The 26,153-nt window shown below is 50.0% G+C and overlaps 1 protein-coding gene across 1 annotated transcript in view; it reads left to right on the top strand.

Annotated features, from left to right (window-relative positions):
• Nucleotides 1-16,348: 16,348 nt before the first annotated feature.
• Nucleotides 16,349-26,153, top strand: part of LOC143014078 (transcription factor COE1-like) — a gene marked incomplete at its 5' end in the record, with an annotated part of 23,298 nt that continues 13,493 nt past the window's right edge. The window contains 4 exons of the mRNA XM_076167857.1: nt 16,349-16,430; nt 16,673-16,814; nt 19,406-19,536; nt 20,631-20,757. Of these exons, the coding sequence (XP_076023972.1) occupies nt 16,349-16,430; nt 16,673-16,814; nt 19,406-19,536; nt 20,631-20,757 (482 nt within the window). The remainder of the gene's footprint in view (nt 16,431-16,672; nt 16,815-19,405; nt 19,537-20,630; nt 20,758-26,153) is intronic.

Below are 26,153 nucleotides of genomic sequence, written 5' to 3'. Positions count from 1 at the left end.
TCTCGTCTGAGAAACCAAGACAGCAGCCCGACATCAATCGAGCCAGAAAACAAGACACACACACACACACACACCACACACACTGGTATGTCCACATACGGGACAGATATATGCGTTCAAACACCGGCGGCGTTAATGAAGCGCGTCTCTCTCCTGTCATGACGCCTGTGTTAGCGTGACAAGATGTTTACACGCGCGGTGGCGGGCGTGCCTCTGATGTGGGCAGGGATGATGTAGAGATGAGAGAGGAGAGGGAGAAGTTGATGGCGAGCGTTTTGGTAGGCGAGCGCTTTTCTCTATTTGACAGGAGGGAACGGCTACAGCAGAGGCCCCCCGCTGAGAACGCAGAGAGAGGCGGAGAGACAAACGGAGAGAGAGCGAGAGAGAGAGAGAGAGAGAGGAAAAAGAGCCGTAAACATTTCTTCTTCCTTCTCTGAACTCGACCACATCCTCAATCTGGGGGAAAACAATTAGATCCGCCCGCTTCCCCTCGTCCCGCAGTGTAGATTACAAATGAGCAAACGTGGCATTTATCACATTACTACAAACATTTATTAAAGCCGGTTCCCCTCTAAAGCTGCAGAGATAACAGTGGGTAATTGCAGAGACTGGCTCTATTAGTTAAGTATGCCTAATGTCACTGCCTCAGAGCATTAATGGACGCCGTAGTATTATGTTCCTGCGCTCATTACCACCCCACTCCCTCTCCCCCCTTCAAACAGACACACACGCGCACACACACACACACACACACACACACACACACACACGAACACACTCTCCCCCCCCTCCTCCATTGACCCTGCAGCAGGAGTCGGTGCCACTCTAATGAGAAATGGAAAACACGGCACTGCAAGCTCCAAGACACACACACACACACGCATGTACGCGCACACACACACACACACACACACACACACACACACACGCAGGCTCGCACGTGCTCAGTGGGAGCCATTACAAAGGGGACAGAGGGGGACCAAACGCTATAATCACACATGCCCAGGGAAACAATTGTGGCGTTATCAGAGTGATCACATTATAAAAGTTTAATAAACACCAAACAGCCTAATGGTGAATTAGCCTGCATCTGCCCTGACGTTACGCCGGGATGTAATTAGAGCTTTAACTGAGGTAAACAAATGTTTCCAGCCGGGCGACATCATCACGCAAACATACAAAACGCTCAGGCTCGCTTCTGTCCAGAGGAGAAAGAGAGGGGCCGATTGGAATCTGTGACATTTCCCTGTTTCAGCTCTTGACCCAAACACACTGAAGTGACTTGTGTGAAGGCCGATGCACACACACACACACACACACATCCAGAGACAAACACACACGGTCCTGTATAGGCAAAACACTCTGAAAGGAGAGTTTGGCTCGATCCCCAGTCTGGGTTTTCTAAGTGGCACTTGAGATGTGTGTGGAGAGCGGCGGATGGGTGCTTGAGATTGCTGAGGAGGAGAGAGAGAGGGAGAGAGAGGAAGAGGGAGGGAGGGAGGGAGGGAGAGAGAGAGGGAACAGGAAGCAACGGCGGTGAATGGCGTGGCATAAGTTAGTCAGGACGACGAGTTATTCTGTCACACTCAGGCTGCAGTTGTATCTGTTTTGACGTGTGTGTGTGTGCGTTTGAATGTGTGTGTGTGTGTGTGTGTCTGCGAGAGCGTGTTTGTAGGGATTGACATTAAATCAATGACGATTTATAATTTACAATCACAAAGGCCGATCACTTTTTACAGGGTCTCCATCCTGGCTCATCAATATTACATCAGGACCCTGAGACTCTCAATCTGAGGGAGCAGGAAACGGCTGAGGGAGAGAGAACATGGCTGTGGTCCAGTGTGTGTGTGTGTGTGTGTGTGTGTAGAGGGGGGCTGTGTGTGGAGGGGGGAGGGCATCTGCTGAGGTTGTAGAAAACATCGCTCCCAGCATACACAAATGTGCAAACGCATACCCTACCTTGCATGTGTATGCGCCCCTGCAGTGTGTGTGTGTGTGTGTGTGTGTGTGTGTGTAGGAGCGCGTCTGCATCTGTGTGCCTGTCCGAGTGCTTTTGTGTGTGTATTTGTGTGTGTGTGTGTGCGCGCGCTTGCCCGCTGAGTGACAGCTTCGTATTGATCTGTGGGAGGCCCCGGTGTCATTAGACCCAGTATGGACCAGCAGGCACACGTGGAGGTCAGGGCACGGAGTTTGTGCCTCTGTGTGTGTGTGTGTGTGTGTGTGTGTGTGTGTGTGGGAGTGGGGGACCAAGCGTTCAGTAGTGACAGGCTCAAGCCTGTGAAGGAAAATCAATGGTGTCATAAGAGGAAGGTTTCCTCCAAGCCTCCTTCTTTCTCCCTCTCCTTCCTTTCTTCCTCCCCCCTCTTCTCACCCTTCTCCTCTTCCTCCATTTTCTCCCCGGTCCCTTCATCCTTCCCAGGGCCCCTCAGCTCCACTCAGACTTTTTCACCACACCCCCGTCCAGCCTCTTCTTTTGCCTCCTTAAGGTTTTATTGAGCGCGGCGGCGTCTTTGTTTCTGGGCAGGGCGGAGCGGCGGGTCAGGACGGGGGCTGCATGTGCGATGCGTGGATCAATCGCAGAGGTGATCCAGGAAAAGAGGAGGCATTAGCGGCGGGAGTGATCCGGGATCAGCCCTCATTAACTAAAAGGGCACCGGGGCCGTTTGTCCAGATAGAGCGAATGACCCCGAACCAGGACCAATTAACTCAGAGGGCAGAGACTAGTTGAATTGATGGTATGCACGGGTCGATGGGAGAGAGGACGGACGCCACCGAGGAGACGACGCACAAAGTTAGAGTCCAAACAAACCAGGCTTCTGACTTTAGTATACTGCAGATTTATCTTGTTCTTCAGTTATTTATTATAGGATGAGATCACACACACGCACACACACACGCACACACGCACAGGCCATGCATCCACCTGTTCTCTCCCCTCCCTCTCGCCTGAGGGGACACGTATGGTAGATAACAGTTTGAGTGGGCCTGCAAAACACTAATCAGACCTAACACTGCCTAATTAGCACAGAGTCCGCTGATTGGCTTACAGCAATAATTAACACAGGTGAGAATAATTAGCTCCCAATAGACCTGTTTGTGCCTGTGTGTGTGTGTGTGTGTGTGTGTGTGTGTGTGTGTGTGTGTGTGGAGGATGTTATTATGCAGTCTTGGTCCCCAGTGAGGCTGAGGAGGCAGAGAGAAGAATCAAACTCATTACTGAAACCAGGCCAACCTGTGTTAGGTGCTCTGCTTTCCCACACCCAGAGAATTAGCCACAGAAATATCTACCTCCCTCTCTCCCTCTCTCCCTCTCTCTCTCTCTCTCTCTCTCTCTCTCTCTCTCTCTCTCTCTCTCTCTCTCTCTCTCTCTCTCTTTCTCTCTCTATCTCCCTCTATCTCTCCCTCTATCTGTCTCTCTATCTCTCTCTCTCTATCTCTCTTCTTGTCTCTGTCTCTCCGTCTGTCCTGCTGATGTCTGAAGGGTGCGTTTGAGGAATCTCACCGCTAGGTGAACCTGCTAAGATGAGATGAAACACACACACACTCTCCCTCTCTCACACACACACCTGGTTTCTCTCGTCATATTCTCTCTCCGGTGGTCGTCTTCTCTCTTTTATCTCTCGCCCGGCCTCTTTCAATCTCTCTTCCTCTGCCCTCCGTATCGTACGAGCAAACCGAAAAAAAAAAAAAAAAAACACGTTGGCAGACGACGTCTTCCTCTCCATATAAAAGCCTGAACATAGCGCCATGCGGTGTCCTCTCCCTCTCCCTCTCCCTCTCCCTCTCCCTCTCCCTCTCCCTCTGTCTCTGCCTCTGCCTCTGCCTCGCCATAAAAATAAATATATATATATACATACGGTACACTCTATGAACTACTACTTACTGCCTGGCTGTATATTGAGTGTACTAAATCAACATCTCATATTCAGAGAGAGAGAGAGAGAGAGAGAGAGAGAGAGAGAGAGAGAGAGAGAGAGAGAGAGAGAGAGAGAGAGAGAGAGAGAGAGAGAGAGAGAAGAGAGAGAGAGAGAGAGAGAGAGAGAGAGAGAGAGAGAGAGAGAGAGAGAGAGAGAGAGAGAGAGAGAGAGAGAGAGAGAGAGAGAGAGAGAGAGAGAGAGAGAGAGAGAGAATGGAGGAGATAATGAGAAAGACAGAGGCTGAGAGAGGAAGAGACAGACCGGCCGTCGTTCGTCAGTCTGCACCAGCGTGGCGTCCTCCATCTTCCTCTTACGGTTATTTTTACCAAAGTCGCCGCGCTTTGATCAGTCCAACATCACAGAGACGGAGACGGGCGCGGAGACACGGGGACACGGAGAGGGGGGGTTAATACTGGAACACAATTGACAGGCTTGTCACTTTTAGCTCGCAGGAACCAACATTGTCGAGCAGTTAGTTGGGCACTGGAGAGGGAGATAGATGAGGGTAGCACACACACACACACACACACACACACACATGCTTCTCCGAGTGCTTTTGCGCTAAATAAATAACAAGCGCCGATGTAAATTGGTGTTTTCCTGGAGTGTGCGGCTGCTGGGATGTATTTTTCATGTCAAGACATTTTAGAGTGGTTTAGGGGTGCGGGATGTACGAGGAATGAATTTAACCCAGCAAACTGGTGCACACACACTCATACACACACACACACCGGCGCATTCGCACAGTCATTCTCACACTCATACTCACATCACAGGGAGCAAAAGCGCAATATTCACCTGGCTACAGGTGCTCGCTCGCTCCCTCGCTCGCCCCCTCCCTCCCTCTCTCTCTCTCTCTCAGGGATGTGCCAAGGGTGACATCAGCCTTTAACCACACACACATACACACGCGCACACACACACACACACACACACACACACACGTACGAGCAGAGACACGTCGGGGAGAGGAAAGCTCCTTGACAACCCTCCCATGTTCTGCAGATTTGTTTTTGTTGTGTTCTGCCTCTGGTAAACACTTTACCTCTGAAGCAAGCAGCCACCACCTCTGTCACACCGCGACACACACAGGCTGTCAACACACACCACTGTACTCCACATCACACCCACCGAGGAGGGGGGGGGTACGCGTGTTTATACGCAGACACACACACACAAGCACGCTCAGGAAAACACACACAGATATACATTCCTGCACAAATGGATGTACTCAAACGCAGCGTAAATGCACACAAGAGCTGTTAAAGCTGTGTTTATGAGCCGCATTTGCATAGAGTTCATAGCTCTGTCTGACACACACACACACACACACACACACACTCCCCTTGAATACTCTCAACATGCCTTCCTGACCGAAGAAACAAAATGAAAGAAGGTTGATTGAAGCCAAACAAGGAAGGTTGTTTTTTTTTTTTCCTTCATATTTCCCCGTTTCAATAATTAATATGCATGAGCTTTATGGCCGCTTAAGATGCGATCAATTATTCATTAACAGCATGTTAATTGCATCCACAGTCGTGAATATTTAACCAAACACTAAATCAATGGGGTCGAATGAGCAGCAATATGGACATTTTATAAGCTTTCCCCCCTAAAACGAGGTTAGACTTTAATGAAAACGGCAGCGAGCAGATTGGAAAAAACGCGCAATACGGGAATGTGAGGTGAACCAGGCGGCTAGTTTGATGTTTACAAAGGAGATTTTTTGAATAAAAGGAGGAGGATTGTTGACGGGTGATGGTCAGAGTCCCGGTCTCCGCCTCGTCTTTGTCTCTGCGTCTTCTTTATGTTTAAATGGAGGGGAGGTAATCTCTTCATCTCTGCCCACTGTAGCCAGGCTTCTTCACTCTCAAAGACTCCAGACTCCTTTGTCCCCGCAGCTTTTTTTGTGTGTGCGTGTGTGTGCGTACTTGTTTGTGTGTGTGTGTGTGTGTGTGTGTGTGTGTGTGTGTGCGTGTCTATATGTGTGTGTCACAGCGCTGTCTGGACGGTGACATTTCTCTGCTTGGATAACCATCGCGCCCTCTGTCCCTCTGTCCCTCCAGCCATGACGCAGGGTAATGTCACCTGTCAGTCTCAAACTCCTACTTACAACACGCACACACACACACACTCTCTCTCACTCACTCACTCACACACACACACACACACACACACACACACACACACTGCCTCCGCCACTTCGCCAGTCCGCCCATCCTCTCGCGGCGACCTCGGCGGCAGGCGGCGGCGGCGGCTCCTTCCCCGGACCTCACCTGGGAGACAAAGACCTCACATCCTCTTTCTTCTCCTCCTCCTCGCTCCTTTTGTCTTCCTCCCCCTCGTCCCTGCTTTGACTCCCACATCCTGCTGCTCTTTCGCCGCCTCATATCCAAAATGGCACTCGTCTTTCATATGATATTTGCCCTCAGGAAGGGAGCAGGGGGGGAAGCGGATTCACATTTTGGGAGCGGGTGGGAAGCCGTCTCCGGCGCCTGGACCCTCGGCGTCCCCGGCGCCTGTTTTCAATTACTCTCCCCGGCACAGGCGGGGTGGAGGTTTATGCGTTATATGGGAATGTAATTGACTATAACTGCCCTCTTAACATTAACCAGGTGTACTAGCTGAGTGTGTGAGATTAGGCCCGGGTCTTGGCCGCTGCGGTGTGTGTGTGAGGACTGTCTATGCGTGTGTGTGTGTGCGTGTGTGTTGTTGTTGATGTATTTATACCCTGCTTCTGTGAGGTGCTGCCCATTAGCACCACATTTAAATCTGCCTGTGTGTGTGTGTGTGTGTGTGTGTGTGTGTGTGTGTGTGTGTGTGTGTGTGTGTGTGTGTGTGTCTCATGGAAGACCGGTTCAAATCCTTTATGCGAGTAAAACTTTACAGTACCGCAGTGGAAACGTTGTGTTTTCAAAGTGTGTGAGTTGCTCAAAGTAAAACTATGCAACATGAATGAGAGCGGAGTTTAGTTTCACTGCTGGCTGGAGACACAGTGTTGACAGTTTGGGGGATTTTTACGCTTTCAAAATGAGTTTAGGAAGGAATGAAAAGAGGGAAATAGGTTTAGAAATAATGAAATAAGAGAGGAATGTAGGCGAAAGGACAAAATAAAGAGGGAACGCCAGAAGGGGAGAAGGAGAGAACACATCAGGTCTGAACTACAAGCATCAGAGCCTCAGAGCAGGAGAGTGAAGAAGGACAACACAGCTCTCTCACATGGACTGGAATAGAAGAACTTGCATCTGTCTCTGTGTAAAAAGCATGCAGTGTGTGTGTGTGTATGTGTATGTGTGTGTGTGTGTGCGCCCATAAGAATAAGAGGGAAAGTATACATAAGAGGCAGGATGCAGATCCAGGCCAGCTTCAAGGGGGGCCCGACTTTATGAGGATGAAGTCAAAATGGGCCCATTCACAAGGCTGACACACTGATTTGTATGTATAATGCTGTGCAGCCTGCGGGGCACAAGCCCAGGGGCTATCACAGACACCCAGACCAGTGCACCAAGGGGTGGGGGGGTGTGGATGATTGGTGTGTGAGTGAGTGAGTGTGTGTGTGTGTGTGTGTGTGCGGTGAATAGAGAAGCATCAACAGGCTGTCAATCAAACCCCACGACCGCAGCCTGTCACTCCACGATAGAGCTCGTCCGGGGCAGAATGGGATTCCCTGGGACCCTGGGAGGAGAAAGGAGGAGGAGGTAACAGAGGAGGAGGAGGTGGGAGGGAGGGAGGAGGAGGAGGAGGAGGAGGTGACTGTCAGTCTGTCTGGACGACTCCAGCTTGATTTGATATTTGATACTGAGCATGTGGCATTTGAATGCAAATCTATTTTGATTGTCCCGGCGTCTGATAGGGTTAAGAGGACTCTATGGGGGATATGCATTTGTGCTGTGCATATGTGCATGATTGTGTGTATGTGTGTGCTGACAAACACACACACACACACACACACATCCAGAATGGGACCGGGACACAGAGGCATTATTCAGATGGATCCTATTCCTCTCTAATCCACTTTCTCCCCTCATAGCTGCAGCATTGTGTTTTATTATTTCGCCCATAATCAACATAAAAATGTATGAGTTTTGCATTCTGATCCTTTCTTCGCTCGCCGTCCGCCGCCGCCGCTCCAATCGGGTGCAGGATGTAGCCGGTGTAGGATGATGTCGTCGTCACGGATCGCTTTCCCGTTTGCGTTGGCGCGGAGGATTGTGTTTAAAAGCGCGGCGTGCCAAAGCAGATAGACAGACGGACACATAGACGGATGGATCAAGCGGGTATTACTGCAGTATGGAAATGTGAGGCTGCGTTCCCTCCCAATTAGAGCGCTGACTTCTGAAATGCCATAATACCCATTAATTAGCAGGCTGCTATTTTCTCAGTGATTTGGCTAATTAGTCTGCAAGGCTCTACACTATCTGGACCATTATTATTGGGCTGAAGCCATGCAAACACTCACACACACACACACACACACACAGACACACACACACACACACAAACACCGGTGCGTACACGTGGAGTGAAACAGATCCGCGCACGTCCCAACAATTTCCCATTCGCTCACAGCTGAGTGAGCCTGATTTAAGTGACACCATTATACGCTTCACTAGCACAACAGCACAGCCTGGTACAGTTTAATGGGGAACAGTTACACGTAGCCCCCTCTTCTTTAAATATTACGCTCCGCCGACAAACGCTCGTATACGCTCGCACATGCTGATAAAAGCTGACATTCAGGCAGTGTGAAGCCGGTCACTGACACAGAGATGTTTAGCATTCGCTTACAAGGTCTGTCCGCCTTTGAATGAGTCGCTGTGGGTTCATTTATTCTATAGAGGAAAGGCAGAATTAATGCAGGCTGCGATAAGACCCAACATATCATCTGGATCCCCTAATAGAGCTGTGTTAACCTTGTGAAATCCACTTTCTTTGGAGACTGTTTGCCCTTAGAACGTATATCTGTGCGGCGTTCGCACAAGCTGGGAACCTGATGAGAGAAATCCACCCATGAGAGTAAAAATGTCATAGGGAAACACTTCCACATCCATGAGAGTGCATTGAGAGGCCTCCAGACCTGTGAAGGGAACGCTGAACGCCTCCAGAAGTCGTTTGGATGTCATTTTCCCTCAGAAATTCCTTAAATTTGGTGAAACATTTGGGCAGCATATTGCTCCACGCTTCCCTGTTCCTCTCTGAGAAACAATAGGGAACCGTTTGAACCCCCGCCCCCCATAATGACTTGGCACACTGAACACCATGTGTGTTTGTGTGAGTCTGTGTGTGTGTGTGTGTGTGTGTGTGTGTGCTGTGCTCCATGGCGGCGCTCCTTTCGACAGTCCATCAGTGTCTCCCGCCGGACAGACAGGCCACTGACACAGCAGCATGAGGGCAGGAAACCTTCTCAATCATTCGCCCGCTCCTCTCTCCATCCCCCGGCTTTTCCGCTCTCTGTCAGGTGGCGGCGCGGCGTGATTGATCTGTTGTTCCTCCGCGGCGGTAAAGGAGTGGAAAGAAGTTATGTTGGGTAAAAAAGGTCTGGCGTGTGTGACAACCACTTTCATAAGTTTATTAATCATCTTCATCAATAATGCAGCGCCGGCCCGGCTGCCGCTCGTCACGCAGCTCACATGTGTGTGTGTGTGTGTGTGTCTACGTCTATGCGTCGTATGAGCGTGTTTGCATGCTTGCGTGTATGTGTGTGTGTGTGTTTGTAAGTGTTCACACTCCTCACAGCCCGATGAACTTCATAAGTGTCCCATCACCACTTTAATCAAATTACTTATGAACCAAAATTGACAGTTTTCATTAATTATAAAGGATTATTCTAATTGCGATTCAAATTTATTCATTTAGAACAGACGGCATTCAGTAATGTTTCAGGAAATTTGCATATTAAATGGAGAGGGTAGGCCATTAGCTATGCTAATATATGCATGATTCCTTATTTTGTGATTGGTGGGCCATATGTAGCAGGCTGGGGTGTGCAGGTGAGGAATCTAGAAGGTGCTGTAATGTGTTTGATAAACAGAGAGGGACGCAGGGCCAAAACACACACACACACACACACACACACACACACACACACACACACAACGATGGAGAGCCACTGTAGGAAGTGTGTGTTCAGTATCAATCTTTCTCTGTCGTCTCCTTGTCAGACAAACTCCCCACGTCTCCAATTCTCTCATTCTCTCTCCCACTCTCTGCTTCCATATTCCTCCCTTAAGACTCATCGGAGGGAACAACTTTTCACCCTAGAACAAACACGGCACACTAATTAAGTTTCTGATTTCTGATCCTGCTGCATTTAGAAACATAACCTTGAGCCTGCGTACAGTCACAGTCACAGTTATGATTTAATGCAGTGCTTAAATGGAACAAAAAGAAAGAACTTTTGCAAGCGGCACATTCATCCCCACAATGTATGGGGCCGGTCCCGGGTTGACACAATGCTCTTTATCAAGCTATATATAGTGGATGCATTATGCATTGAGTTTAACATGTGCTTAAATCAACACTATTCAATATGAATATATCAGAGCTCACCTAAGGTAGAGGAGCACAGTTGGGCTAAATGAGCGTGCGGGGAGGCTGGTAAGCAGGCGTACGCATACGGTCACACACACGCGGTCACACACACCCTTCGGCTGTGCGGTGGCGTCTACCCGGGCCGATGACAGGGGCCATTATTCACTGGTCAGTCCCACGAGGGGAGGGTTTGGGCTGGACAGGGTAGGACAGCCTCCCAGCATGGCAGGACAGCGCTGAGGTGAGAGGGACCAGGACCCTTCATTACTCCCACGGTTCAGGGGGCCTGGGGCCTCTCTCTCTCCCTCCCTCTCTCTCCCTTGCTCTCTCTCTCCCTCGCTCTCTCCCTCACTCTCTTTGTCTCTGTCTCCATCAGATTAATGGGCCAGGCCCGACAGAGGAAGTGTTTCAATCAGCACTGCCTGCCAAGCTTGTCCATCACTGAGACAGCCTCTTTTTCATCATGGCTCCAACACGCAGACACACATGCACACACACATACACACACACACAAACATAAACATTCATGCCAGATGTTTATTTGGCTCCATCTTTCCAAACCATGCCAGGCCACAGGTAGCAATGTCCTCTGGCTACGAGTCTCTGAACCCAGTACCTCATTCTCCGCGGCTCCTCGCTCTCCTGCGCCGCACGGATCTTGTTTCCTGTCGCTCAACGTTTCCTGCACGATTTCTCGGTTGAATTTTGAATGATCCTTTTCGGATGAAATGGATGAAACACAATTGGTTAAGTGTCTCTGGGACTTCTGTCCCCAAGCTATGACTGGAGCTCCGACTCAGGGGGAGGCGAGGAGCCGTCGCTCCCCAGTGGGGGCTCTCCCTCGGCGGGGAAGGGACGGCGTGGATCCCCCCTGACCCGCCGCTCCATCTCCCTTCTCCTGGGTCCATTTGTTCTGAGAAATATTTAACGACGGGGCAAATTTAGCCGACATGACATGCACACACAACGCGGAGATACAGAGGGAGACGAGGACGGGACGATGCACAGAGAGGAAGGAATGAATTTTTCAGCATAGTGAGATGTTCTATTTGAATAAATCATGGCACTTAAGATAGACATGAGGCCGATGGAGTCTCACTCTGAGGAGGAGTGCACCAATGGAGCAGAGTGTGTGTGTGTGTGTACATGTGTGTTTGTGTGTCAGTCCTTGTCTTCGCTTGTTTGGATCTGTATCTATCTATCTATCTATCTATCTATCTATCTATCTATCTATCTATCTATCTATCTATCTATCTATCTCTGTTCCTCTCTCTGTTCCTCTCTTGCTCTCTCTCTCTTTCTCTCTCTCTCTCTCTCTCTCTCTCTCTCTCTCTCTCTCTCTCTCTCTCTCTCTCTCTCTGTTCCTCTCTCTCTCAACTCTCTCTCTGAGCGGTGATATCATCTTTGAAGCTGGATGTTCGTCTCCCAGCTAACTGGGCCACTGTAGCCCATTACAGCCTGGTGTCCGAGGCCCAAGGCCAGGCCCAGAGACAGACCTGGTTCTGGATTATTAATGTCCCCCCCCTGTGGAGCCGGCCCCCCTCCCCCACCCAGTGCCCCCCTACACCCCTGGGGTCAGCCTGCATGGCTCCTGGTGCAAGGCCCCCCTCATAAATCTCCCTAAATTAGTGTGTGTGCGCGTCTGTGTGTCTGTGTGTGTGGGTGTGTGTGTCTGTGTGTGTGTGTGTGTGCATGTGTGCGCTGGCGAGCTTAAATATATACTGCAGGCAGGGAGACAGGTCACCACGGAAACAAGCCAGTCAGGCTGCGGGTTGAAGTGTCAGTGATGCATGGCGGAAAGAGTGAAAGAAAGAGTTGCAGAGAAAAGACAGAATAAGAGAAACAAAACACGCGGGGGAAGAAAAGAAAATACACAAAACAGGAACAGAGGGAGGAATTTGATTCTGTGAGAGTGCCAGACTTCACTTTAGGTACGCCCGACTATTTATCACTCCTTTTCTCCGTGTAACCTTAGATTTGCTTACAAATATTTACACTTCATCTGAACTTCTCCTCCGACTTCATTAGAATTGATTTCGCCCAACAAATCTCAATGCTTAATTGCCGGGTGTGTGTGTGTGTGTGTGTGTGTGTGTGTGTGTGTGATCCCGGGTTCGGTCTACCTGCCTGTATTAGCTCAACACGTCCCACGGAGGTAACAGGCTGAGGGGAAGTGCTGTTGTGTCACTTAGTTAACCCCGGAGACAAATGGCTCCCCGCCGGAGCACAGTGAATTACACACCTCATGAAGCATATTAGGAGCCAGACACGGCGCTTTGCTGCTGGAGATGATCTGAACGAGGGAGGAATGGATGGAGTGGGGAGGGGAGGGGAGGGTGAGGGCTGAGTTATGGCGTCACCCATAAGCATTTTTACAGCACAGCACATCAGCATCAGAACAAAACACAGAGAGAGAGAGAGAGAAGGAGAGAGAGAGAGAGAACAGAAGCGGGAGAAGTAGAGCACAAAGACGGAGTGTAACACAAAGACGACGACAACGACGAGGAGGAGGAGAAGATGAATAAACTACAACTACCCCCGAAAAGATAAAAACCAGTTAATGCACTTCTGAAGTTAGCCGCGTTAAATTTTGACAAGCAAAAACAACTCCTTACCTCATTTGGAGGCTAATGTCGAAAAATTATTAGAAAATATCGCAGAATTGTCCCTGGGAGGCTTCTACGCTGTTGGCTAATCGCTTAGACAATCTTTATCACCACAGTAATAATATTTAGATGCTACAGGGATTACTTAAAAGTTGGGATATAATTGCTTTCCTGGTTTTTTTTTTTACGGGCAGAGGGTGATTTTGTGTTTAATTGCTCCAAAGTGACAAATAATGCCCGTTATGATATGATGAAAGTTTGGGAATCATTAAATTAGCAGGGTGACTGCTGCGCGCCTTTATTCCTCCGTCTTCACCGTTACAAATTTAACGCCACGAGGCTGCGAAAACAGGGCCGAGCAGTTATTTACACAGATTCACTTCCCTGTGTTTCGGGGGTAATTACGGGAGAGCGGGAAAATGTTTTTATTTCATTTAATCCGGCCGCCGGAGCAATTTGCGGGGGTAATATTTGTAGCCGCGGCGACTGGCGCGGTAAAACAGCTTGAGAACCAGCGAGAGGCTCGAATACAAACAAGCCAGACGGGAGAGGCAATAAGCAAAACCTGCGGATCTGTGGCTGGATGACCGGCTGGAAATGGAGGAGTGGAGATATTGCTTTGGCAAGAAAAATTCAACCTATAATTTTCCGCCCCTTGCTGGGATTTAATTGAATAAGAGCCCGCATGAAGTCAACACGCTTTCTATTGATTAAAAAAAGAGAGTAAAATACGATTATAGAGCTGTGAACCAGAGCAAATGAGAGAATTACAGAGCTGATAAGATCATCAGCTATCCGCCCATATTTACTGTTCAGCTGTCAATCAGATTATCCATAAATCCCGTATGATAATCTCTCCTCTGTTGCTCATCCACACTCTTCATCCTGCGACCTTCCACTCCCTCCCCCCTCTCCCCCCCACTGTGGATCCACGTAAGTGTTGGCAGCAGCGGGGGGGGGGGGGAGGCGATGCGTGATGGGACGGGCCGGCGCTGGAAGCAACATGCTGCAGTTTTGTAGCGTTTCCATGCGACTGAGTCCAGACATCTCAAGCGGTGTAAATAATGAATCAGGTGATCCGTGTGCGTGCAGGAGATCGAGGGGACACACGCTGACATGTGGAGCAGCGGATGAGGCACGGCGACTTTCCCCTCCGTCTTTCCCTCTCTTCCCACTCATTCCCACAGTCCAGCTGGTATCCTGACTCTCTCTCTCTTCCTCCTCCTCCTCCTCCTCCCCAAAAGTTAAGCCCCAATATTTAACCCTCTGATTTGGTCACCTCTGACACCGGTGACCCGGGCTTTCCTCCCTCCACTTATCCATCATCCCTCCATCATCCGCACCTCAGAGGAGGAGGAGGAGGAGGAGGACAGTCGGCGAGGAGGAAGAAGTGTCAATGAATTAAACACGAGGCGCAGAGAGGCAGGAGGACGGGTGGAGAGTCCGCGGCTGTCAGCAAGGCTGCTCTCTGACCTCCAGCAGATAAGCAAGTTGGGAGACCCTGAGCCTGTGGGGTCCAGCAGCCACTGGAAGAGGGAAAAAAGCCTCCATCTCTCTTCTTCATGAATTATTGAGATATTGGCCTACAGCTCCTAAAATATACAAGAGGGTGGTCTGTCTCCCCTTACGGATCGCTCACTCTCTCTCCAACCCCGGCCTCTCACTCTCTCTCTCTCTCCCTCTCTCCCTTGCTCTCTCTCTCTCTCTCTTTTTGCCCATCTCGTTCAGATTTAGCATCTCGCCGCTGCCAGATCGTAAATCAGGACGCAAACAAAGCCAGAAGAAGAGAAGGAGGCGGGACGGGGAGACAGTTTGTTATTCAGATCATAACAGTCTCTTTTCGCCGCGTTTTGAGGAAAGAGCGTCGACCACTAACCAGCTGTCGTGCATTTTAAAGTTGTCAGGGATAAATTCAGGCGCTTCTTGTGTTACATCAGATGCTTGTAATGCACACAGCAGTAGGCCGGCCCCTCCAAATGAGACACAACTCTCCTCTTGTCCATTTATCTTCTCCGCTCGCTTGTTTTTTTTTTTTTCAGATGAAGCAATTGTGGAAGGCACGCTGCTTACTGCGTTTCTCTTGACATGGATCTGTGCTCGCCTTTGTGTGTGTGTGTCTGTGTGTGTGTGTGTGTCTGTGTGTGTGTGTGTGTGCGGCACTTTGCCCGTGCGCGCTCTATATCTAAGGCAGTTGGCTCCAAACACGCTGCCCAGTGCAGAATCGTAGCCATAACAAATGAACAGAGGGGGAAAAATAAGACATATGAAAGAAAAGCTGAGCAAAGGAGTGATTCTCTCTCTGGCTGCTGGAGATCTGTATTGTAAGCACTTTCAGCTGTCAGCACTTCTTTGAGCTTCCTCAAAGGGAGGAGGGGCGGGCGAGGGGGGGTGGGGGGGTGAAGCAGAGGGGGGGCAGGTGGGAAATGTTGTAGTTTTATTTTCACTCCGTTTTTTAAGGGTTCCTGTTTATTTGTACACGCCGCTGTTTATTTTGTTGGGGTTTTTTTTTTTTTTTTGTTGTGCTTCATTTTGATGCCGTTTCGTCACCCGCGGCACAGAGAGAGAGAGGCGGCAGACGACACGCGCATGAGAAGAGACTGTAGAAGAAGAAGAAGGAGAAGAAGGAGAAGGAGGGATGTAGTTTGGGGTTTAAAGAGGAAGTTGTCAGCCTGGTGAAGCCTGGGGGCGGGGCTAGGGAATACATTGTCAGCCTTCCCCCTTTTTTCTGCTTTCCAGGCCTCCAGTGCTCCCCGCCCCCCCTCCCCCCTCGCCCCCCTCCGACCCCTCCCTCCCTCCCTCCCTCCCTCCCTCTCTCCCTCCCTCATTAAGTATTGATGTGGGTAGCCATACTTGCCATCTCAGCCCATTAATAATGCATGGCAGGTGCTGTTGATGTGGTCTCTCACACTGAGATTGAGAGAGGCAGGAATGGCAACACTGCGCCGCATCGTAGCTACAGCACAAACCTCCGTCACACGACTTTACGGCGAGGGCGGGGGGGGGGCCGCGTCTGCCCCCGTGAGTTTATAGGGACGGATGTGACAGCAGCTATGAGATGGATATACAAGGTAGCATCTCACTCAATATCCCCCGAGCTGTTTTTACATAGAGGACGGCCTTTTGTCATAAACAGCCGATGGATGAGCGTCCGCACGTCGCTCCTCTTCCTCCTGCGCTGGGTTTTTTTGTTGTTGTTGTTGTCTTTATTTATTTTCCCGAAGTAGCTCACGGTCTAGTTTTACTGACACACACACACACACTAACTGGCCCCTCTTCTCTCTGTTTCTGTGGCAGGTTCTTCCTCAAGTTCTTCCTGAAGTGTAACCAGAACTGCCTGAAGAACGCAGGGAACCCTCGAGACATGAGGCGTTTTCAGGTGAGTCAGCCGGCGTCGCCTTCAAATGAAAATATCAAATCTACATCAGCTCAAAGAAAAATGCACCAGTATCATAAAGTTTGATTGATAAGAACTGGAATGTGGAATAAAATCTGACTTCAAAGTCTCATAAAATATTGTGCTTTTTCCTGTTTTGTCTCATTTTATAACTCGACTTTTATGAGTGTCCCCAGGTGAAATGTGTTCTGTGGAGCTGCTAAACTTTCCCCCGTCTGTCTCAGGTGGTTGTGTCGACTACGGTGAGCGTGGAGGGACACGTCCTGGCCGTCTCCGACAACATGTTCGTGCACAACAACTCCAAACACGGGCGCCGAGCTCGACGGCTGGACCCCTCAGAAGGAACGCCGTCCTACTTGGAACACGGTACAATACCAAGCCAAAACAAACCTCCCTCCCCTCAGCCTCCCATTGTCTTCCTGGCTTTCCTCCCCCCCCCTCCCTCCCTCTCTCCCCACCAGCCCCTGTCTGTGTGTCTGTCTGTCTGTCTGGCTGCCTCCTCGCTCAGCCCCCTCTTCTGTCTCGGCCCCTCGCTTAAACCTGCTCTCTTGTTTTCTTATCTCTCGCCTCTGCCTCCTCTTGGATTCTCACTTTTCTGTCTTTTGGGGTTTGTAACCGGCGCTAAGAGAGGCGAGGAGAGTAGAGGCAGCGGGAGCGGGTGAGTCTGGTGTCTCTCCCTGGTGGCTTGCTCCCCTCAGGTCTCTGCCTCTGGGTCCTCCACTCTGCCTCGCATAAGCACTATGTGTCTTATGAGGTCTGTTCTGCTTAAAGCCAACACTGGCTTTATTTCCTAGGAGACCTGCTTTTATCCTCCAGCCCTCCATCACTCCCCTTCCCTCAGGTTCTCAAACACACCCATACACACACACACACACACACACACACACACACAGAGTCAGACCCAAACCTTTAATACTTCATAATGACATGTGCACATGATTTAGGAGCCCGCACTGATTCCCAAGTCCCTAATCCAGTTATTTTCTCATTTCGATTTCCCAGACATTGAATAAGAGAAACATATTTTTTCTTCTTTGAGGATAGTCAACCTCAGGGATGATAATGACAAAAAGCTAAGAAGGGATTTACGTGATGGCGTAGCGTAGATCGCATTAAGATCGAATGTTAAGGTTAAGTCATTCTAATGACCGCTCTCCAGAGGTAGGACGGGCCGCTCGGCCTGCGACCGGTCTCACATGCGATTAGGAAAGTTCGCAAAGCGGGGGGACGTATGGGAGACGTCAGGGAGACTTGGATGGCTCTCCCACAACACAGCATTCTAGCAGATGTTCCTCGTGTCAGAGAGATTTGTTTGGGAATTTCCTCCTCTCTGATTCTCTATTCTCCCGGTGACGGGGGTTGGAAAGCGGAACAACAGGGAGCGAGAGAACAGCACAGAGGGGTGGAGAAGCCATGAGAAGAGAGGGAGAGAAGGAGAATATGCAGGAGGGATCCGAGGGACGGGAGAGAAGGGAGTGAGAGAGAGAGAGAGAGAGAGAGAGCGTGCAGGAAAGAATGAAGACTGTATCCTTCTTTTTGTTGATTCTCGCTCCCCCTCTCTTTATGTGCCCATGTGTGTGTGTGTGTGTGTGTGTTGACTCTGTGTGCAGGATACACAACTTTGGGGGCCCATTTCAGGCAGTAATAGATGAGCAGTGCATAGAGTTGAACAGATGGCACAGAGGAACACCCCAAAGTATAATCCTATCACATGGATTCACGTTCCACCATCTGGTTAATCCACACACACACACACACACACACACACACACACATGCACATGGAGCGCACATAATATCAGCGGCTGTGAAAAAGAGGCATCTTAGGCCATGATTACGGCCACAGATTGCCGCTCGGCGAGTGCTGATCTCTGCAGGCCTATCAGGGGGCTAAATATGATTCCAGCTTGTTGGGGAGGATCAAGCGTACAGGGAGTCGGGCGGGGAGCAAAGGCGAGGCTGCAGGGGAAAAAGTCAGCCTCGTCTAAAGTGGATTATGCCGCTTTACAGAATTACAGCATGTCTGACAAGCTGCATATCTGTTAAGGAGAGGAGCTTTAGCCCGTATAAACATTATTCCAGCCATGCAGCTCCTTTCTTCAATCGCTCTGAACAATCTGAGGCCAGAGATGTGCTTTATTCTCATTCTGTACTGCACAAAAGTACAGAAACTAAATGTATCGACGCTTTTTAGTAAGATGGGTAACTACTGGCAGTAATAAGCCATTAATAAGAACAATATGTGGGTTGCCAGATAGTGAAAAAAACAGTATAAAACCTGCAACATGTGCATAAAAATAATATGTGTAATAATAATCACAATCCCCTTATCATCATTAATAACAGCAATAATTTATCTATCATGGGTTAAGATGGAGGAGGAAATCTACCAACCTGGCAACCCAACATGCATTACATCTTATTATGATGGGATTCAGCATAAATAAATGAATATTAGTAACACTTTATAAGCTTTTATCCAAAGTGCTGACATGAGGTCACTGTGGTCACATGGCAGACGCAGGGATACGCAGACAGACAGACAGACAGACAGACAGACAGACAGGCAGAAGCGAGCTGAGCTGAGTGTTTGGTTAATGAAGACGGCGTATTCTGCGGGCAGAGCCTGTGTTGGCTCTGCTCTGCTCCCCGGTCGCGTGGCCTTTGATCAGACACTCAGCACACCTGACATTTACACGCCCGCACGCTTTGCCACGTGTCATAAAACAAGTGCACCGCTGCTGCCCTCGCACACAGGGCAGGGGTGATGTTTAATAACGGGGTGCGTATAATCACTCTGATTAGTATTCCTTGCTCCACACGACCCCTGGGAGAGGAGAGAGAGGGGTGATGTGTGTGTGTCCGTGTGTGTGTGAGAGAGAGAGGAAATAGGGGGCAGTGTTTGGTCCTTTATAGGCTGTCATGACTTGACTTAGTGCCTCTCTGCCCATCTTACAGCGACCCCCAGCATCAAAGCCATCAGCCCCAGTGAAGGCTGGACCACAGGGGGCGCTACAGTCATCATCATCGGGGACAACTTCTTCGACGGCTTGCAGGTCATCTTCGGAACCATGCTGGTCTGGAGTGAGGTGAGTGTGTGTGTGTGTTGTCTTGGCTGCATCTTAAATAACAGAAAATAGGGCAAAAAAACGTTTTCAGTCACGATCTGCTTCCTGGTTTCCTGCCGTGACACTTCAGATTAGAACCACGATGAAAATGAGGATATTTCCCCCCTTCCTGTCCTTTATTGCGTTAGTATCTGCCTCGTTGGAATGTGCACACCGTACAGTATGAGTCCCTTTGTAAGGAGCATCTGCCACATGAGTAAAATGTAAATTTAGTGTATGTGGGAAATTGAAGGTCAGCAAACAGCGCAGCTAAACAGCTTTCTCTTTAGTAAAGGAATAATTCTATAAAAAGCTGCCATATTATCTCTCTGAGAGGTGAGCGGGGGCCAGACAATGGTACAATGAAAGCTTAGCTAAGTGAGCAATGAAAGGGACAGCAACACACACACCCACACACGCACACACACACACACACCAAACACACTCGTGCTGGCAGAAGCATTGATAGCTTTTGAGTGCTAGTCGCTATAACGTGCGGCAGAACGAGCTCTCATTGAGGTCTCGTGTGTGTGTGTGTTTGGTCTCGTTACCGTTTCCTTCAAAGGGACTTCAGAGCTCACACACACACACACACACACACCCACACACACATAGCGAGCGGGCTCATCAACCACACTAAGTGAGCCTGTTTAAGACGCAGTGGTGCTTTAATGTGGCTAATGGCAGCTAGGCGGCGTCTCCTGACAGACACAGAGACAGGGGCAGCAGGGACCGGCAGATTATTCATATTACTCTGCCGTATAATAGACGTATGCAGAGGAGAGTGTGTTTTATTCATAAACAGATAACTGCCTTTGAACCCCTCTTACAGAGTCCGTGTCAACACCGATAACCATCCTAAGCCTCACAGTGACATTGCCTTGGGCGACGCGGCCACCTGAGGGCTTTAGCGCTAACGTATCATTTTCAGGCTGATTATACAAAGAAAGAAAGTCAAAAGCTGCAAAGGGTCTGAGGCGAAGTGCAGCTCGCTCCCCCGAGTGTCCTGTTTAGAAAGGAAGTTCAGTTGCATAAATCTTTTTTCTTTCCCTTTCCCCCCCTGTGCCTCTCCGCAGCTGATCACGCCCCACGCCATCCGTGTGCAGACTCCGCCCAGACACATCCCCGGGGTGGTGGAAGTCACGCTGTCCTACAAATCCAAGCAGTTCTGCAAGGGGACGCCTGGACGCTTCATCTACACAGGTACAGCCGGCACGCGCTCGCTCCCTGACAAGAACAAATTACCCTGGAGGTTATTGTGTCGGTGTGTTTGTTAGGGACGCTGCGTCGGACTGCTCGTCACACACCGGTGTGTGTGTGTGTATGAAACGCTGAAGTGGCTCACACAACCACAACAAGGAAGTATAAACATGGAGGGGCAACACGATCAGAGATAGAGATACAATCCAGAGACACATCAGCGTGTAGTGATCTGTGTCTCAGCTTGTTCTTCCTTGGCGGAGGTATGAGCTCTAATGAAGCATCATGGGGTCACATCATGTTAAACTCTGCGTTGCTTCATGCTGGGGTTTATTACTCAGACGTACTGACGCTCATGTCACCCAACATTTTTGCTTATATCTTTTATTATTGTTTTATTAAGTCTGTGTTTTTGCAATATCTGCTAAATGTAACCTGGTAAACAGTTTACGCGGTGTTATTCTCTCCGCCGTACTTCTACAGAGAAATGTGCATGCTAAACAATTTTACATTCCAATACAATGATTCAATAATTCAGTGGAGCGGCGTCGTGATCAGCCGACGCACCGCCGCACAATTTACAGCAGGAAAGCCTCTCTTTGTTCGTATGAAGCAGCGGGCCAAGGTCACGGGGAGGTTTGACCTTTTCATTACGGGGATTTTCCTCGATTTAACCTTGTCAAAAGGTTTTGCGGCGGCAGGAAAAGGGGGTTCAGCGTAGGGGAATGCGGGAGCGGAGCGCTACATCAGAGCGTATCAGCGCAGAGTTATGGCGAAAAGAGCGTCGGAGAGAGCGAACGTGAAGCGGCGATTAAGCGACGCGAGGCCACGGGTCCCCTGGGAGCCTGCGAATCACATAAATCTGTCTGTAATCTCAACCACTGATAGACTTAGGCCGTAAGCTCCGACCGGAATTGCCAACATTTGATGAAATCACAGTTGCGGGGGGTCACGTGGTTTCGCCGGCGTGTATGGCGTGCATATCATGAGCGCCTCCTAATTACTGCACACGGACAGAATCCACGGCCACGCAGCGCAATTATGCCTCTGTGTTTGGATACCCGAGCGAGGAAAAAAAAGCTGTGATAAGCTGCCCGTGTTTGTTTGTGTGAATGTACATGCAACACACACACTCTCTCACACACACACACACACACACACACACACGCATACACCCACGCATGCATATTGACAAGTAACCGCATTACTAAGACAGAGGGCAGATGGGTGGGCATCCTTTGCCATGCAAGAGCCGTCCAACAGCCCGCGCCCTGCCAAAGCCATAGAGCCGCCTGCATATATGAATGCGTGTGTGTGCGAGTGTGTGTGTGTATGCACCCTTTTAATGTGCCAGACATGTGGGAACCTTATGCATAAACGCCCTCTCTCTCCCTCTCTCTCTCTCTCCCTCTCTCCCAAACCCCTTCCACTCTTTCACCTTGTCACATTCACTTATTCAAAACGAGCTTCTTTGAATGAATTTGTTTTCCGCTCTCACTGCCTCTCGACATCCAGAGAGGGAGAAAATCTCAACAGGTGAGAGGAAGCACGAGGTCATCCAGTGGGAGCTCAGCGCACACACACATACACACCGCACACACACACACACACACACACACGCACACAGTGATGAGTTGATGCGGCTTGCCAAGCGCTGGCACCTTCACGGTGACACAGTCAACCGTATCGAGGCATAGATCCCACTCCTACACTTCACACACTTCACCTCAGCCGCTGTTCAGGATCAAGAGCCGGTATTTGTACCTTAACCACTCCTCCATTATCAGCTCCTTTTATAGCATTTTACCTCCTCCGAGGAGCCGCCGGGATCCATCCCTCCAACCTGCTCACATTTGGTATTTAGGATGAGCGAGCGGCACAGAGAGAGAGAGAGGGAGAGAGAGACAGAGAGAGAGTGAGAGAGAGAGGGAGGACGGGGATGAGCACTTGGAGGGGAGAAATTAATTGATGAGAGTGGAGAGACTGAGTGGAGGATGAGGAAAGGAGGAGAAAAGAGTGATGGGAGGGAGCGGTGGAGGATTACCATGGGCCATGTTGCCCTCCTGGGTCTGTTTGGCACCGGTTTGGGCCCAGTTGCCAGTGGGTACTAATCATGGAGGATTGGCAGCACCGCGTGGCAGCTGGCAGCTAGTGCACACACACACACACACACACACACACACAGGCCCCACACTCACACAACACATGCATATACTCATATATTACATGAGCACGCACAGCCTCACACACAAACACACACACACACACACACTGAATTACATTGGGGACAGCTGGCATTGCTAATCAACTTCTGCTGAGGAGAGGAAAGCGAGCAGCTCACAGACCTAATTAAGTCAACACATACCCAATACTGCTGCTACTGCTACTTTGCAAACATAACCAACACACACACACACACACACACACACACAGCCCATCTATAGGTTTGCTACCCCCCCTCGCACCCCCACCTGGTGTGATCATTGATACTCCACAACCTGCCGGTGGGTTTTCAATGGAGGAGAATCTGAGCTGTGGCCCAGGACGGAGGAGTGTGTGGGACTTTGGTGCAGAGAGAGAGAGAGAGAGAGAGGGAGAGAGAGGCTATTACAGTAATGTGTCCTCTGCCGTCTCTGAGGACTCCTCTGCCATTAGACTTCAGAAAGCTCCAATTAGACTCATCAAAGGCAATTAAGCTCTCCGCTGATAAGAATGAAAGAATGTTTTTCATTCTCTGCTCTTCCTGTGTCTTTTCATCCCCTTATCCCTCCTTCCTCTCTCTCTCTCTCTCTCTGCCCTCTACCTCGCCCACCTCCCGAGAGTCCTCCCTTGCCCTAATCTCTCCCTCTCTCTCTCTCCCTCTCTCTCTCTCATTATCAGGTCATTGCCCGTCCGTCCTGCACACACATGCATTCCCGTGTTTGGTTGCGTCTCACCTTTTACCGGATTGCTGCCTTTGTGTCGTTCATCAAACAAGCTCTCCCTTTTCTTTTCTCAATGCAATATAGAGTGATAATACACTCCGCCACTAGGGCCCCGCGCCTGTGTGTGTGTGTTTGTGTGTTTGTGTGAGTGTGTGTGCGTGACGCAGGGATACTGGCCGTAGATTGGGGGGAGTTGATGAATCGCTCTTGTCGCTCAAAAGGCAATCCCTCCCTCCTCAGTATGCAGCCCTGTCTGCTTAGTGCTTCCACCGCCGCTCCGGCTGATATTAAAAGGCTCTGCCGGCTCACATTAAGGCAGGCTGCCCCCCCTCTGACACCTCGCACACCCCCACCCTCACTCCCCTCACACACACACACACACACACACACACACTCACACTCACAAACATTAGGGGTAGTTTTTCAGCGCCCGGGTGCAGATTAGGTGTGTAGGAAACATCAGTCAGTGCGGCTAAGGAGGAGAAGGAGACGGCGTCGGGGGGGTGAGAAGACAAAAGTCAAGAACAGAATTTAAACCAGCTGCGATGCCGCTGACGTCTCTCTCTGTCTCTCACTTCCTGCCTCAGCGCTCCAAACTAGTTTTGGAGTGGAGGGAGAACACACTGGGTTTTGTCTCACACTCTCACACTGGGTCAGCTGTTAAAATGTCCCCCCCCCCCCACCCCTCCCCACACACACACACACACACACACACACACACAGAGACACACAGAGACACACAGATGATGTTGGAACCTGCTGCCCGTTTCCATGCAGATGTGTGTTTTGTTATCATCACTCTGGCGTTCTCTCCAGGTATCTGCCGGCTAAATCATCCACACTTTCCCCCGTAAAGTTGCAATACAATTACAGAGGATTCAACATTCATAAGCGTCACACACACACACACACACACACACACACACACACGCACATATACGCGGCTGCTGCATGTAGTCAGCTGGCAATAAAAAGTGGGGCGCAGGCAATGAGATGGTCAATTACTTGTCTTGCTCCTATTTGTGAATGCCGCCTTTTATTGAGCTTGGGCGGAGGCCTGCTGTTGATTAAAACGGCCCGGTCTCCAGCTGGAGTCAGGGAGGAGGCTGGGATAGCTGCACATATTCACGTTGGCCGTTTACAGCACACACACACACAGACACACACAGACACACACAGACACACAAACACACACGCGCCCAGGGTGGAGAACCGCGAGGAAATTCACACCTCTATTTGAGATTGAGATTAATTTTCTGCACCATGTGGCTTGTCTTCCCTCTTTAGCATGTGCCGCTCTTATTATAGGAGCATCTGCTTCATGATGATGATGTAAATGAATTTAGAATAGATTATTTTATACCCCGCTGAAATGAGCGCGGCGCTCAGGAGGGGTGGGGTGGGACGGAGGGCAGGGGGGCGTCGGCTTCTTTCCCTTTCTTGTGTCTTTTCACGGGAACGTTATTGGGAACGTCGCACGCTCGCAGCGAGGAGCCGGGCTGTCAGGTATTGTTAACTGTCCACATGCACTTTTTGCAACAGATAATTAGAGCTTAGGCTGGAGTAGCATCCACACCTCCATTGATTTGTAGAATCTCTTAGCGTCGTTCCCCCCCTGTCCTCCTCCTCCTCCTCCTCCTCCTCTCCATCCACTTCTCTTTCTCCTCCTCCTCCTCCTCCTCCTCCCAGCCTCAGCCTCTCCTTTCCTTTAGGAGCAAAAAGCACAACTCATCTGTTTTCTGTGTATGAATTTCCAGCCATGCATTAGTCTCCCTGACATGTTCAAGCGATGCTTTATTTAGCTTGTCGGATTCTGCAAATAAACGCAATCTCAGGGTTTATGGAAAAATGGATAAAAATTAGATTGTAAGGTATTGATCTGGATTGTGAGTAGTAGTGGGGGGTGTTCTCCCTGTGTGTGTGTGTGTGTGTGTGTTCCGTAGTGGTGATGGCGGGGGTGGGGTGAGGGGTGGGGGGGGCACCTCTCATCTGTGTGAAGGGGGGGAGAAATGAAGCCGTAATTCAGGGCTATTGAACCCCCTGCCACTGGCGGCATCGATCGCCAAGCAGCGCTTATGAGATCACACCTGAGCACTGGAGACTGCAGGGGGGTGGGGGAGGTGGGGGAAGGGAGGGGGTGAGGGGGAGGAAGAAAAGGGAGGGGAGACGAGGAGCAGAGGGAGAGGGAGGGAGAGAGAAACTGAAGGCTCTGATATGATCAGCTCCTTACCCACTGTCTGAGGGGCTGTTAAAGTGTTAACATCAAGCCTCAAAGCCAATTACCTCACCCTGCAAGTACTCTACACACACACACACGCCAAGAAAAAGGAAACAGGGCTAGTGGGCACAAGCTGCACTTTCTGTAGAGTTTCTCCTCCTCCTTCATCTTTCCTCCTCCTCCTCCTCCTCCTCTCTCGTGTTTGCAGGGCTAAAAATGATTCCATCGTCCTGACCTCTCAATTATCTTTCACACCC

This window comes from Genypterus blacodes, unplaced genomic scaffold, assembly GCF_046128005.1.
Source record: "Genypterus blacodes isolate CSIRO-AG114 ecotype Tasmania unplaced genomic scaffold, CSIRO-AGI_Gbla_v1 ptg000179l_1, whole genome shotgun sequence".
In the NCBI taxonomy this organism is placed as follows: domain Eukaryota; kingdom Metazoa; phylum Chordata; class Actinopteri; order Ophidiiformes; family Ophidiidae; genus Genypterus; species Genypterus blacodes.
The sequence above is the reverse complement of the archived record's forward strand: the minus strand, read 5'-3'. Positions and strand labels throughout refer to the sequence as shown.